Source organism: Theobroma cacao, chromosome 6 (assembly GCF_000208745.1).
Source record: "Theobroma cacao cultivar B97-61/B2 chromosome 6, Criollo_cocoa_genome_V2, whole genome shotgun sequence".
Classification (NCBI taxonomy): domain Eukaryota; kingdom Viridiplantae; phylum Streptophyta; class Magnoliopsida; order Malvales; family Malvaceae; genus Theobroma; species Theobroma cacao.
The window spans coordinates 1130121-1146393 of NC_030855.1; the positions used below are offsets into that span (position 1 = coordinate 1130121).

The 16273-nt window shown below is 35.2% G+C and overlaps 2 protein-coding genes across 2 annotated transcripts; one reads left to right on the plus strand and one right to left on the minus strand.

The window, feature by feature from the left end:
• LOC18595153 (flavin-dependent oxidoreductase FOX5) lies at positions 2063 to 3739 on the plus strand. The gene has a single exon (XM_018122975.1). The coding sequence runs from the start codon at positions 2070 to 2072 to the stop codon at positions 3672 to 3674; it is 1605 nt and encodes a 534-aa protein (XP_017978464.1). The 5' UTR covers positions 2063 to 2069; the 3' UTR covers positions 3675 to 3739.
• Positions 9893 to 12543, minus strand: LOC108662400. Its single transcript, XM_018122732.1, has 2 exons — positions 11323 to 12543; positions 9893 to 11221 (listed from the first exon to the last, which is right to left on the minus strand). The coding sequence occupies exons 1-2, from the start codon at positions 12541 to 12543 to the stop codon at positions 9893 to 9895; spliced, it is 2550 nt and encodes an 849-aa protein (XP_017978221.1).

Here is a 16273-nt window from a genome sequence, read left to right on the forward strand (position 1 = left end):
CTTGTCATCTGGTCATCTTGATAATAAATAAATTTAAAAGTTGAAATTCTCAAAAATAAATTTTTACAATTTAAAAATATTTATTTTGAAAGATTTTTAAACTTTTACTTTTATACATTTGTGAGATAACACTCTACAGTGATTAATAGGATTCACCGTGAGTAATAGTGTATAAATACATCGACAATAAATAAAAATATAAACCTTAGTTTTTCTTGTTCATCAAATTAAAGTTTATCCTGGATATATGGTTGGCCACTTGGCCTATGTGATTAAACCGTCAATTTTTTTGTTTTATTTTGAAAGCCCTTTTATATGAATATTGATGCATTTCCATTTTTAGATACAAATAGAAAGTTTTGTTTGTAACAAACTATGAGGAAAAAAAAAGTTTACCAAATCAATATTAGTTCTTATTGGATGTTAAATTTTATGAGTTTAAGATTCTATTTAGAGCTACATACAAAACTCACCTTTTACCAAACATGCAGCTAGTATGGCTAATCCACGATTTTGGGGTTTAATCTATAAATGGTTATTTCGTAGAATAATCATTCAATGAACTAAGTTTGATCATTTAATTTAATTTAATGGCATACATTTTTTACTCAAAAAATTATATTCAAATCTTCTTTAAACAAATCAAAGTAAGAGTCTAATATTTAATAATCATCTTAAAAAATTAAGATAATAGTTTTAAAATATTTTTGCACATATATTTTATATTATTGACTATAAATATGATAAGTTACTAGACATTAGCAATATTATTTTTAAAATAATAACTTTGAAAAATATTATTTAATACATATCTAACATGACTTTTTATATTAGCCTTCTCTTGGCATCCATCATGGCTGGATGCAACCTTGCAGACTTGCAGTGCCGTCCAACGAAAATAGTATAGAAACAATTAAACCATATCTTCTTATTGATTACTCCCCCATTAATGTGCTGCAGAAATATTTTATTGTGAAACAATTATTTGTCAAAGTCAAATTCTTCTTTGAAGCAGCCTAATAATATGTATTAAGTCATAAAATGACATCTAAATTTTAAATATAAATTTGATTAAAAGCAAAAGCGTACTATAGTCTTCACAAAAATTTGGAACCCCTTACACCACATTTATATATATATATATAATTGGAGTATTTTTTTTTTTGGAAATCAATTGAACTTCTAACCTTTTCTTTAAAATTAATCAAAGCCCTTATTTAGATGTAAATTTTAATATCAACCGTTAATTAACTTCTTCTGTATGCTAGTTAGAATATAATTACCATTCCAAAAAATCATTTCAAATATATATTGCCGACCTAACATTTTTTGGACATGTGCCAAAAAAAGGAGATTGTCATTTATTGGGTATGTGTAGAATTAAATAAAAATACCAAGTATTTTATTTTGATACGGTACGCATTGGATTGCAACGGGGAATATTACTGGCTTGTAAAGGAAGGTAACGTGTACAACTTGGATTCGAGTAGAACGTTAGACTTCTAACTATTTGGAGTTTCTACATTAACTTACAATTTATTAACAAATTTTTTAATTATGCAAATTAATAACAAGATAAAATATTTGCATTAAAGTATTTAATTTAAGGTGGTCTGCTGCTAAGACCTTGACCTTGGCTACTCGGTGTAGGTTTTAGGAGAAAACTGTTTTTGGTTCAGCTGGCCCTGAGTCTTCTGGTGGTCTGGCATCTCGACGTGATCTTGATTGCTATGTGGTACTTTGTGCTGCGGCCGATCAAGGGCTAGTTAAGTTCAGGAATGTTTTGACTTTGCTTGATTGTAATCCAGGGCACTTTTTTAGTTTGAACTTGTAAAGACAATTCATTGCTTACCTCCCATTATGTGAAAGTCAACTATAAATATTTTAACTTGCAAACTTGTTAACATGTTACATCCGGCGTGACAATTTAGTTTACTAGAAAAGTCAAATCCAACAGGATCCTAGTCAGGGTTCAGCTTGAGTACATATCTTAAATATTCTTAACTCTCAACAAATACATATGCATTGATCAAAGGAAAACAAGAGAGAATTTAATCACCAACAGAAACATGAAGGCTTCAAACTCGATGCTATTGATCAGAATTGTTTACATCCTCTTTTTCTCAATTCCGTTGGTAAAATCAGATTCAGGTCTGGATAAGTTTCTGCGATGCCTTCCTAAACATTCCAATTCTTCTAAACCAATAACTGATTCCATATACACCCCCAATAATTCCTCCTTTCAATCTGTTTTGGAGTCAAGTGCAAATAACCTTAGATTTTTAACTCCTCTAACTCCGAAACCAGGGGCCATTATAGCAGCCCAGGATGAGTCCCATATCCAAGCAACCATTATTTGCGCAAAGCATTATGGCTTTCAAATAAGAACTCGGAGTGGTGGTCATGATCACGAGGGTCTTTCATATGTGTCTTATGTTCCATTCATTGTACTTGATCTGTTTAATCTTCGGTCTATCCAGATCGATTTGGAAAGTGAGACGGCATGGGTTCAAGCTGGGGCGACTATTGGGGAACTTTATTATCGGATTGCAGAGAGAAGTCAAGTCCATGGCTTCCCAGCAGGAATTTGTCCCACTGTGGGCATTGGTGGGCACGTCGGTGGAGGTGGCTACGGGCCCTTGATGAGAAAATATGGCCTCACTGTGGACAATGTCATTGATGCACAAATGATTGATGTCAATGGTAGGATACTAAACAGAGAGTCCATGGGAGAAGATGTATTTTGGGCTATCAATGGAGGTGGTGGAGCTAGTTTTGGGGTCATCCTCTCATGGAAAATCAAACTGGTTCGCGTTCCTGCGAAAGTCAATGTTTTCCAGGTGCTAAGGACTTTGGAACAAGGGGCAACAGATATTGTTTATCATTGGCAACAAGTTGCCCATAAACTACACCGAGATCTTTTTATCAGAGCCACGCCTGTTGGGGTAACTGGAACCAGTGGCAACAACACCGTCCAAGTTTCTTTCGTAGGTCAGTTTCTTGGAGGAACCGAAAGGCTTCTGCAACTGATGAATGCGAGCTTTCCTGAATTAAGTTTGAAGCAAGATAATTGCTTAGAAATGAGTTGGATTCGGTCTACCCTTTTTTGGGCTGGTTACCAAAATGGAACATCCGTTGATGTCTTGCTCAATAGAAGACAGAACAAATTTTTCTATAAAGTCAAGTCAGATTACGTCAAAGACGTGATTCCTGTGACTGGATTAGAAACCTTATGGAAATGGTTGATGGAAATTACTGATAGTAATTTTGTTGAAATGAGCCCCTATGGTGGTAGAATGGCTGAGATATCAGCATCCGAAACGCCATTTCCACATAGAGCTGGAAACCTTTACAAAATTGAGTATGGAGTATACTGGACGAATGGTAGCATGGAGGCCAGAAAACAGTACATCAACTGGTCAAGAAACGTACATGCTGCAATGGCTCCGTACGTCTCCAACAACCCAAGGGAGGCATTCCTCAACTATAGAGACCTTGACCTCGGCAGCAATGGCAGCAACTATACAGATTTTGAGGTTGCGGAAGTTTATGGAGCTAAGTACTTCAAGGGCAATTTCCTGAGATTGGCTCGAGTGAAGGCCATGGTTGACCCAGATAATTTCTTCAAAAATGAACAAAGTATTCCACCATTTCCACATCAAAACTCCCATTAGGAGGACGTTAAGCCTTGTTTTTATCTATTTTATTTCGTCCTACAATAATGCCTTGCTGGTTTATATATTATATATTATGTAGCATATTCTTATTGATATCATTGTGCAAAATCCTAACTAGATGTTTACAAAGAAAATGATGCAAGGTTCTCGACCTCTATTCACAACTAGTGCTTAAATCAATCAATCATGCTTAAAGTCCCTAATTAGTATTATAACAAACCTTAATCTAAACTTGAACTACATAAATCATGATCAAAATTAAAAAAAAATAAGAGAACAAAAAAGAGTACTCGAATCAATGATTACACGAACATGTACCTTCGAGTTAAAACTTACACAATAAAAACATATATATTTGGTGAAGAAACGATGAAGACAATTAACATAAATTTAAAAAAATAATGAAAAAAATTAACATAAAATAAGAAGACTTGAGAACATCACCTTACTAACTAACCGGGAATCTTTGCATCCTGAAACGAGTAAATCACCGGAGGCATTGGTCCTCATGACTACCCTTTCTTTAACATAATACTTATTTTCTGGTTTTTAAAGCTCCAAGTGCTCAATTCACCTCCAACTAGCATTGACAACAAGGTTGCCTTTGAGAATGTATAAATGCAGCATCCACGTATTTTATAAAACAGAATATTTGTTCAAGCACAGCCTGGCAGTGCTCATCATTCAAAAAAAAAAAAAAACTAACCGGGAATCTTTAGATCCATGCTAACCAAGAATCTTCTTAGTAAGCAAATGGGAAAATGACCAAATCATCCATTATCATTAGCTGAATGAAAAATTGAAGAATATTTAGTGAAAGTTGTGAAATTCTTTGATGAGATACGATTTAAAAAAAGATAAAAATGGATTTGGTGAAATTCTATGATGAGAAATTGAGAATGAAATAATCTAAAAATGGTGCTTGTTTAATTTTCTACCGAGCTTAGTAACACGAAATACCCAAAGGGATCTTAAACGTTTGCGGTTCTATTATAGATATCTTCAAACATTTGATTCCCTTCTCCATTTGATCCAAACAAGGATGATCTTTGTCGTCCATGAAGCAGAAGAGTCTTAAATTCTTGCTTTTCAAGATTATCGGATGCCCAGTAATTGTTAATTCTTGTCCTTGTTTGTGTTCGACTTATTGCATCGGAATTTCGTCATTTTTAAGTGAAAATAATTATGAGCCTTGTCAAAAGCTTAGGAGAGAATCCTAATAATTATTTTCACAAAGAAAATTATCTCTAAATAATTATAATAATGTAGACAAATAAAAATAAATGTGGCAAACCAAATTGTGAATAATTCACATATTGCATCATGATGCATATATATTTGTTTTCATCATATGGAAGCTAACTGGTGATGGAATTTTAAAGAATTTGTAAGTGAAAACTTTCTTGAAAATTTCTAAATGAAAAAATTCTCTAAAATTTTATCAAAATTATGAAAAAATTTAGATTTCTTTCTAATATCAAGGATTTTCATTTGCCCATGAGATAAAAGTAGACCTATCAATGGATTAGCGGGTTCACCAACTTGCGAGCTTAGCTTGAATCGAGCCTAGTCTTAGACAAGATTTTCTTGATCTGAGCCCAGTCCATGATATTATTATGTTATGAGATAAGAGTCCTTAGGCCGTACCTATTCAACAATTAGGGACACTATTGGCATTCGCAAGAAGAAAACCGAGAGCCTCCGATCGAACACTAGCCAATTGATCTTAACATTCATAAGATGACAACTTTTTAATATCAGGAGCAACAATGGAAGGATGGTTAACAGAGGGGCCTTTTTTCATTTTCCCAACACCCTTAACCACATCAGCCTAAGTTTTGTGCTGATGAGAGGCCTCAAACTTAGAGCAATTTTGAAAAGAGTCAAAAGACATGAAATTCCCAGTAAGAGCAGTCCTATCGTAGATGCTAACCAATTTTATATATACTAGGAAGACAGCCCGCGCGATGCTGCGGGTTGTTAATTAGATAAAAAAATTTCAATAATAGAAAGTTATTTATGAAGTAAATTAATTTTCTTACATAATAGTTGATTGTATATAAAGGAGAAAACAAATTTGTACATTTGTGGAAAATTGAAGTGTTAGAAGAACATAAGTAATAGAAATTGTATATTACATATTTGTAAAGTAAGAGGTGTTTATGTAGTTTTTGAAATATACATAAAAAATGGTGTAGACATATTGATAGTAGTAACAAAATAGTAGCATACAAAATTTGGTCATTGTGATATTATCTGTTGATTTTTTTCATATATATTGTTGTAATATGCACATAACAAAAACATTCTGCATATATGGCAGAACTTATTGCTTTGTCCAAAAAGTTTGATGCTTATTCCTTTGCTTGTGTTTTGCATCTCCTGTTTACATGATAGAATTACATACTTTTTATTTTGATTCTCTTTATGATATTATTGTGTACACACAAATTTCTCATCGAAATTTCTTGATTTGAAAATTATGAGACAAATACAAATATTTGATGAAGTGAGTGATGATCTTTGGAAATTCCTCTTATTAATTTTTTCAATTCGTCTTCAAGAGTCACAAACTTGAACTTAGTCTTGATCACGAACGTGCTTGATCTTCACGTCAAGGGTCTTCACGACTTAATCTTGATCACGAACGTACTTGATCTTCGCGTCAAGGGTCTTCACGACTTAGTCTTGATCACGAACTTGCTTGATCTTCGCATCAAGGGTCTTCACGACTTAGTCTTGATCATGAACGTGCTTCGCTTAATATCTTGATCACGAACTTCGCTTAATATCTTTATCACGAACTTCGTTTAATATCTTGATCACGAACTTCGTTGTCACTTGATCACGAACTTCATTGTTGCTTAATCTTTACTTCAAAAATCTTCTATTCTTTTTGATCTCTGAAATGCTCTCAATATTCAAATGCTCCCAATCTTCGAATGTCTTCGAATCTTCGAATGCCTCTGAATCTTCGAATGCCTCTGAATGAATGAAAATGGCTAGGGGGAGCCCTCTATTTATAATGTTTGGTGGGAGACTTTGATGAGAATATAATCTATTTGAATTATCTCTAAATTATTTTAATTTATTTAGAGATAAATCATGATGACTCATTAAAAGTCTTTGGATTGGTCGGACCTTGAGTCCTTGAATTTTGATTAGCCAAAGTTAGGTATTATCTCTAAATTATCTCAATTTATTATAGAGATAAATTAAATAATCCAATTTGAGTTTTATCTCTAAATTAATATAATTATTAGAGATAAATTAAATGACCAATGATTAAATTTTGATTGGTCAAAATATAAATATTATCTCTAAATTATTTTGATTTATTTAGAGATAAATTGAATGACCAATAACTAAATTTTGATTGGTCAAAAATATGAATATTATCTCTAAATTATCTTGATTTATTTAAAGATAAATTGAATGACCAATAACTAATTTTTTTGATTGGTTCAATTTAAATATTATCTTCAAATTATCTCAAGGGATAAATATATACCAATAGGTGAATTGGTTCAACTATATGTTTTTAAAATAATCCAACCAATAAATTAATTATTTTATAATTAATTACATGGTTATGACATCATTAAATCCACATGGCAGCACGTAATTGGCTGATAATTTTTTTCTCCTTCTACAAATGCCCCCTCAAGACTTGTTCACACATGATTTTGAATGTAACAAGTGGACAAGTCTTGAAATTTTAAAATTTTTAGGATTTCTTAAAATCCTAATGTGTCTTGGCATAGTTGCAATCCAAATTAAATTTGAATTATGCTTGCTCATTGGTAAGAGAATTATAATCTTGGAAGATGTATATTTCAATAAAACTACTTGAAGAAGTATATTGCAATAAAATTGTTTGAAGAAGTATATTGCAATAAAGCTATAATTTTGAAAGAGGTATATTGCAATAAAACTATTTAAAGAAATATATTGCAATTAGGATTACATTCCTTAATCAACAAGGACTTTGTCTTTTTACTCTATAAAAAGGGAATTCCCTTGTCAATTTGCACATCAAAATCAACTTGAGCATTACTGATATTCCATAAGCAAGCAAGACCGATTTTTTCATCTTCTCAAAATTATAAGGTATGCTGTCCTTTCTTTCTCTTCCCTTTATTAACATGGCAGTAGAATTCGCCTGCTTATGGGCTTTTTTAATTATGCAACTCCCATTATTTTGCATGCTAAAATCTTGCAAGCTGCCATTTATTCCAATTCCCAAACTACAAGCCGCCACTTGTTTTAATTCCCATGTTAAAAGCATGCAAGCCACCATTTATCCAATTGCCATGATAAGCCACCATTNAAAATCAACTTGAGCATTACGGATATTCCATAAGCAAGCAAGACCGATTTTTTCATCTTCTCAAAATTATAAGGTATGCTGTCCTTTCTTTCTCTTCCCTTTATTAACATGGCAGTAGAATTCGCCTGCTTATGGGCTTTTTTAATTATGCAACTCCCATTATTTTGCATGCTAAAATCTTGCAAGCTGCCATTTATTCCAATTCCCAAGCTACAAGCCGCCACTTGTTTTAATTCCCATGTTAAAAGCATGCAAGCCACCATTTATCTAATTGCCATGATAAGCCACCACTTGCCACGTTACAAAGCCAAAAGGGAGCCAAGAATTGGCTAAAGTCTTTTAATCCTCATGCTTTTGCCATGTTATACAACTAAGCCAAGATTTAAACAATTGACTAATGCCCACGTTACATCATCTTTCTGCCACATTTATAAGGCTCATGAACTTTGTATCTTGCCACATTACACACTTAGGAAAGAAAATTATATTAGCCATGATTTCTTTCAATTGATATGCAAGCCGCCACTTGTCTCCATTGCCATGCCAAACCACCATTCATCTTGCCACATTACATGAATATAGGCAAACATTCAAGAGGCCAAGAATTGGCCAATATGTTCTTATCAATTTCCTGTACGTACCATTGTAAATTGCCATGCCAAGGAAATCCAACGTTGCCATGATTTTTTTTTATTGCTTCTAACTTTTTTTTTTTTTTGTAAATTGTTGTTTTAGACTAATAATTTGATATTTTATTGACAGTTAAATCTCACACTTATCAGTCTATAATCAAAGCAAGCTCAAATTGAAGCAGAGAAATTGGCAGCAATTTAAAGTGATGCTCTTTATAATAGCACACAATTTATTTTTCTCGGAGAGTGCTCTTTATCATAGCACTTATTGATCCTTGGGGGGTGCTCTTCATAATAGCACACAATTTATTATCCTTGGAGGGTGCTCTTTATAATAGCACTTATTGATCCTTGGGAGGTGCTCTTTTAAACAGCACACAATTAATTATCCTTGGAGGGTGCTCTTTATAATAGCACTTGTTGATCCTTGGGAGGTGCTCTTTATTCTAGCACATAATTTATTATCCTTGGAGGGTGCTCTTTATAATAGCACTTGTTAATCTTTGGGAGGTGCTCTTTAAAATAGCACACAATTTATTATCACCATGGTATACTTCAAGGATTACAAAGATCTTTTCATTGTCTCCAAGAATGAAGATATGAAGAAGAGGTTGTTTCTTCCCATAGCGAAACTGTTGATTCAGCCTCGTTGAAAAACATAGTTGAAGAATACTTTGGACAAGTTTGTAAATTTATTGACCTTGAACCATCCTTCAATAGTACGTTTGATTTATTCTTCGATATTTTATCTTGGTAGCTTCATCATCATAAAGAATTGAGCCATGCTTGATGCAAGAGTTTTTTTTTTTTTTGTGGTGTGACTGAACTTGGCAATGGAACCAAGCTGCCTACGTACCTCCTAATACAAAGAAGGATCAAGTCATAACGTAGTTCATTTTTTTTTTTGCCTTAACTTTTGCCTAAATTGTCCTATTAAGTATTTTCAACTTAGCAAGCTTTTTTTTTTTTTGCCTTAACTTTTGCCTAAGTCGTCTTGTTAAGGATTTTCGACTTAGCAGGCTTTTTTTCTTTTTCGCCTTAACTTTTGTCTAAGTCGTCCTGTTAAGGATTTTCAACTTATCATGCTTTTTTTTTTTTTGAAGCAGTTTAAGCTCTTGCTAAGGAGCATTTGACCTTCAAGCATAATAACGTTTCAAGAATCTACCATTGATTGGGCCAACTCTTACTCCATCTTGATCAACAATTTTGTATGCGCCATTAGTGTAGACTTCTTGAACAACGTATGGTCCATCCTATTTTGAGAGAAATTTATTACTCATACGATGTGTAGTGTTTATGGGTCTTCGCACTGCAAGAACTAAGTCTCCCACTTGGAACGATCGTGGTTTAACTTTCTTGTTGAAAGCTTTAGACAATCGAGCTTGATAACATTCTAAGCGTTGTTGTGCTTCCAACCTTTTCTCATCCAATGCTTCAAGTTCTTCAAGGCGTAGGCGAACATTATCTTCATTTGAAAGACCTTCTTGAATGGCAATTCTCAATGATGGAATTTGACGCTCTAATGGGAGGACAACTTCCACACCATAAACAAGCGAATATGGAGTTGCTTGAGTAGGTGTACGAAATGTCGTACAATAAGCCCATAAAGCTTCCCCTATTTTCTCTGGCCAATCTTTCTTTGCCCGATTAGCAACTTTCTTGAGACGATTGCAAAAAGTCTTATTAAAAGCTTCTGCTAACCCATTTGCTGGTGCGTGGTACATAGAAGAATTATATTGATTGAAGTTAAATTGTGCACATAACTTCTCCATTATGAATTGTTTTCCATTATCTATTATGATGCATCGTGGCACGCCATAACGATAAATGATATTTGTTCTAATGAAGGTAGCAACAGTTTCTTTCTTTACTTCTCGATAAGAGGCTGCTTCCGCCCACTTTGAAAAGTATTCTGTGGCTGCGAGTATGTAGAGATGCCCTGTGGAACTCTTAGGTAATGGTCCAACCAAGTCGAGTCCCCAAGCATCAAATGGCCATGATGTAACTGTTGGGTGGAGTGGCTCAGGGGGCTGATGAATGAAATTGGCATGAAATTGACATGCTTGACATCTTTTAACATAGTCCATGCTATCCTTCACCGTTGTTGGCCAATAGTACCCCATTCTTTTGATTTGGAAGTGCAACTTGGCTCTAGATTGATGCGCCCCACAAATTCCTGAGTGAGCTTTTTGTAAAGCCTTGTATGCTTCTTCATCTCCTAAATAACGAAGAAAAACTCTGTCAAAGGAACGACAATATAGTGTATCTTTGAAATAAATAAATCGAGGAGCTCGACTTTTTATCTCTGTTTTATGTCTTGGATCATTAGGAAGCTTGCCATGCTCTAGATAGTCACTCAACGGTTGTCGCCAATCTTCTTTTCCCACTTCAAGGACTGAGACGACATTAGACTCTACGTCGACTTCTTCACTTAGAGTGATTGGTGGTATGATCCATCGCTTGCAAAGATGCACTTTTAATTCTGTATTTGGTGAGGCAATTGCTGACGCTAAATTAGCCAAATAATCTGCTTGCCTATTTTCTTTTCTAGGCACATGTTCTATGCTAGTTTTGTCAAACCACTTCAAAAGTTTTTTAACATAGTTGACATATGGCAAGAGCTCAAGCTTTTTAACTAAAGTGTAAGGACTTGGTTTATAACCAACTTAGAATCTCCAAACACCTTAAGTTGAGTGATTTGCATATCCACTGCCATCTCCAAACCTATGATCAAGGCTTGGTATTCTGCCACATTATTGGAACAATTTTTGATGAGAGTAAATGCGTAAGGCAATACTTCTCCTTCTGGGGTGATAAAAATGACTCCTGCACCTACCCCATCTTGTCGAGCTGCTCCATTAAAGTATAGCTTCCATGGCCTAGGGATTTCAATGCAAAGAACATCTTCATCTGGGAGATCTTCAAAAAATTTCCAATCATCTGGAATTGGATGGTTTGCAAGAAAATCTGCAAGTGCTTGTCCCTTGACAGCTTTTTGAGGGATGTATGTGATGTCGAACTCTTGTAACAAAAGAGCCCATTTTGCCAATCTCCCACTTAGCATTGATTTTGACATAAGATACTTGAGGGGATTTGCTCGTGAAATTAAGTGCACAGAATGAGCTTGCAAATAGTGCCTTAATTTCTTTATGGTAAAAATTAATGCCAAGCATGTCTTCTCAATGGGAGAATAATTTAATTCTGCACCATTAAGAGTTCTACTAAGGTAGTAAAGTGCATTTTCCTTTCCTTCATCATTTTGTGGTGCCAATAGTGCTCCTAAAGAGCGTTTTTGTGCCGCAACATAGAGGATTAATGGACGTCCTGGTGTAGGAGCCCTTAAAATTAGAGGCCTTAGTAGATAAGACTCTATGCTTTTAAAAGCATTACTACAAGACTCATCCCAAATAAAAGGCGTATCCTTTTTCATCAATCGACTGAATGGTTGACATCTACCAGCCAAGTTTGATATGAAGCGTCGAATATAAGCCAATCTTCCTTGCAAACTTTTAAGTTCGTGGAGATTGCTTGGCTCAGGCATTTTCATGATTGCATCTATTTTTGATTGATCAATTTCAATCCCACGATGGTGCACTATGAATCCTAAAAATTTTCCCGAAGATACTCCAAAAGCACACTTTAAAGGATTCATCCTCAATTGATATCGACGCAATCTCTCGAATACTTGGCAAAGATCTTCAAGATGATCAACCCTCTTTTTGGATTTAACCACCAAATCATCCACATAGCATTCAACATTCCTATGTAGCACATCATCGAAAATCTTTTGCATTGCCCTTTTATAAATGGCGCCTGCATTCTTTAACCCAAAAGGCATAACTTTGTAACAGTATATTCCTTTAGGAATTCGAAATGCAGTGAGCTCTTCGTCCTTTGGATCCATGAGAATTTAATTATAACCAGATGAGTCATCCATAAAAGATAAAGCCTGATGGCTAGTTGTTGCATCCACCATTATTTCTGTCAAAGGGAGAGGAAAATCATCCTTTGGGCAAGCATAGTTCAAGTCTCGAAAATTCACACAAACTCGAATTTGGTCATTCTCTTTCTAACTGGAACAGTATTTAAGATCCAAGTAGGGTACTTGACTTTTCGAATAAAGCCATCCTCAATGAGTTTATTGACCTCAACCTCTATTTGGGGAATCAAGTTAGGGTGAAGACATCGTTGAGCTTGTTTAATGGGTCGAACGCCTTTCTTTACTGCTAGGTGATGCACAGCAACTTTAGGGTCCAACCCTGGCATTTCTTTGTAAGTCCATGCAAAGACGTCTCGATACCTTGTCAAAAGGTCAATATAAGATTTTTCTTCTTCAAAAGTTAAACTAGCACTTATGAAGATTGGACGAGGATCTTCTGTAGTGCCTATGTTAACTTCTTTTAATTCATCAATTGTAGGTCGATTTCCTTCCTTTAATGACGGAGGAGCCTCTTGGATATCTTCTTCTTCAGATTTTTCATCACTTTTTACTATAGACATGTGATTACATGTGAAGATCTCCATTTCTTCTTGCTCTTCTTCTTCTAAAGATGAGGCTTGTTTAGTCACAATCATAGTGCACCTTCTAGCCTTTAATGTTTCATCATTTGTTACAATCCATTCACTTTTTCTTTTCATTCATGAAAGGATGATGCTATGAAAATCTTTTAATTCATATGTCACGAGGCTCTTTTTATTCCTCTTTTGTGAAGGTTTTCTTTTTACCCTCGAACTGATGGGATCTCTTAAAGTCTCTTTTGTATAATCTTTGTTGATATGATTAAATACTGAACCTCGATTTGAGGGCATGCTTAATCGATCAAAAACTGAAGTTCGAGTTGTGACTGTGCCCAAGCGATCGAAAACTGAAAGTTTAGATGACTCTACCGGGGTTTCTTCCTCATCGTCAACTTCAGTCGTTATATATCTTAAAGCTTCTTTATGAATCTTCAACTTTAAGGATGTAAATCCCAACCCTGATTTTGTAACTTTGACAACATTTGCCTTTTTTTGCCAAACTTTACGATTCTTGGAAGGATCTTGTGAAGTTTCTTTGGTTGGTTCACTAAGCTCATGTACCAACTTAGAAACTTCTTCTTGTTTGTAGCCAGCCCTTATTAGAAGCTTATAAGCATTAGGGTCGAAACCATTAGCTCTTTGAGAAAGAAGATCATCGTGTTCAACCAATGGCCATTTTGTTGGCCTTACGAATCCCTTCAATGGAGACTTAGTGAATTTTGACTCTTTTAAACTAGTAAGTGGCAAAGTCAAATTTTTTAAGCCTTCAATAAGGTCATTATTTTCCTTTGTAGATGAAGATGATTTCTTTCCCTTTCCCTTTGATGATTGTCCTTCGTCATTTCCCTGATCGCCTTTGGATTGTACTTCTTCGACAAAAGTACTTTCCAAGTAGAACTTAGCATCAGCCAAATGTGCCTCTGCTGTAGTAAATGGCTTAACATCTACTATGACTGTCTTCACTTGATCATTTCTACAATATTTGAAGCATTGATGAAGCGTCGATGATACTATACCATTTTTATGTATCCAAGGTCGCCCTAACAACATGTTATATGTTGTCTTAGCATCAATCACATGAAATAATGGATTAGATTCCATATCATCAATGAAAAGTTGAAGTCTAACTTTTCCTATAGATCTTTGCCATTCAAGATTACAACCTCGGATCATCAAGTGACTCTTTGATAATTCATCAAGAGGAATCCCAAGCTCTTTCATTGTTTTTAGTGGGAGTAAGTTGACAGTAGATCCATCATCTATTTGGATTCGATTGATCTTCTGTTCACGACTATATCCCTGAACAAAAAGAGGCCGATTATGAGGGGTAGACCCCAACAATAAGTCTTCGTCAAAAAATGTAATTGCTGCACCATAAGAGGAATTAGAATTGAACTTAAATTTTTCTTCACTCCCAACGTCTTCATCGATTTGGAAACATGATGTGGGAATTGGATTTTGATTTTTGAATTGCATTGGCATGAAATCATTCAAAGTGATTGGTCGTCTAGGCCTTTGCACCATCAAATTTTCACACTTGCCCATACTTATTTTTCTTGGCATTGCTTTTAGCATCATCTTCCTAGATGGTTGTTTCACCATTTTGGATCTTTTTGGCACTTGCATGTCCTTGGGAAGACTTTTCTTTTTTTTTCTCCGATGAGTAACTAGGATCCATCCTTCATTGTCTAGATCCTCACTTGTAAAGCCACAAGCTTTGCCCCCATTATCTTGAGGATTGGACATTTTTTTTACATTCGGAGTCAACATTATATAGTCGAAGGACCCGAACTTTATCTTGCTCCACACTTTAAGTGGAGAAAGCATGCTTGCTGTTGATGCTACATTTGCTGTAGCCATTTCTTCTTCAAACTCAATTTTCCCATCCTGGTATAAACTTATGATTTTGTCTTTTAAGACAAAACATTTTTCAATGGGGTGACCAATTAAACGATGGTACTTGTAGTAGTTTGAGTCATTTACTTGATCAGCTTCTTCCGATCGCTTCATTTCTGGCAATTGGATGAGCTTAGCTTTCAGAAGTTCTTCCAACATTCCTACGATATTTGAGTCAGGGAAAGGATACTTTTTCTCTTGTCTTTCTTTCAAAGATTCTTTCTTTTTATCCTGTGAGGGACTAGGCTTTGTTTCTTGGGTTTTCTTTGAATTGGCATTCATTTTGATAGGCTTGGTATTTACAGTCATAGACTGTTTTCCTTCGCCCTTATCTGCCAAAGCTTTGCCCCATTTGCGGAGATCTTGCTTACCTTTCCTTGGCTCTTGCACTGGAGGTCTTTGATTTCCAGCGGCTAACATGCTTAATTCCATGTCATGAGCGCGAGTAGCTAATTCCCCAAAAGTTTTAGGCTTAATGCCTTGAAGAATATAGCGTAACCCCCAATTCATCCCTTGGATGCACATATCAAGAGCTGAGGACTCAGACAATCGCTCTTTGCAATTAAGACTGAGATTTCTCCACCTATGGATATAATCAATCACAGGCTCATCTTTCCATTGGTGCGAACTTGTAAGTTCAATCATACTCACCACACGTCGAGTGCTATAGAAGCGATTAAGGAACTCACGTTCTAATTGCTCCCAATTATCAATCATCCCAAGCTCTAAGTCTGTGTACCAATCAAAAGCATTGCCTTTTAAAGAGCGAACAAACTGCTTCACCATAAGATCACCATAAGTGCCAGCGTTGTTACAAGTTTCTATGAAGTGTGCAACATGTTGACGAGGATTTCCTTTACCATCAAACTGTTGGAACTTTGGTGGCTGATAGTTTGGTGGCATCTTCATGCGATCAATCCTTTGAGAATATGGCTTGGCATATGTGTATGAAGGTTGAGTGACACTTTCCACTTGTTCCTTGATGGCTTCTTTGATGAGTTCCTTCAATTGATTGATGACTGCTTCATTAGATTTTTGTTGGAGATTATTTTCCACTTCTGTAGTGGAATTCTCCTCATTATCTTGGCGTTGATTTTGACCAAGATTCATTGGTGCCTTTCCAGTAAGGCTACTAAATTTTGCCATCATTGAGGTAATTTGTTCATCCTTTTCTCTGATGCTTGTTGTTAGAGATTCCACAGTCTTTGCAAGAAGCGCAA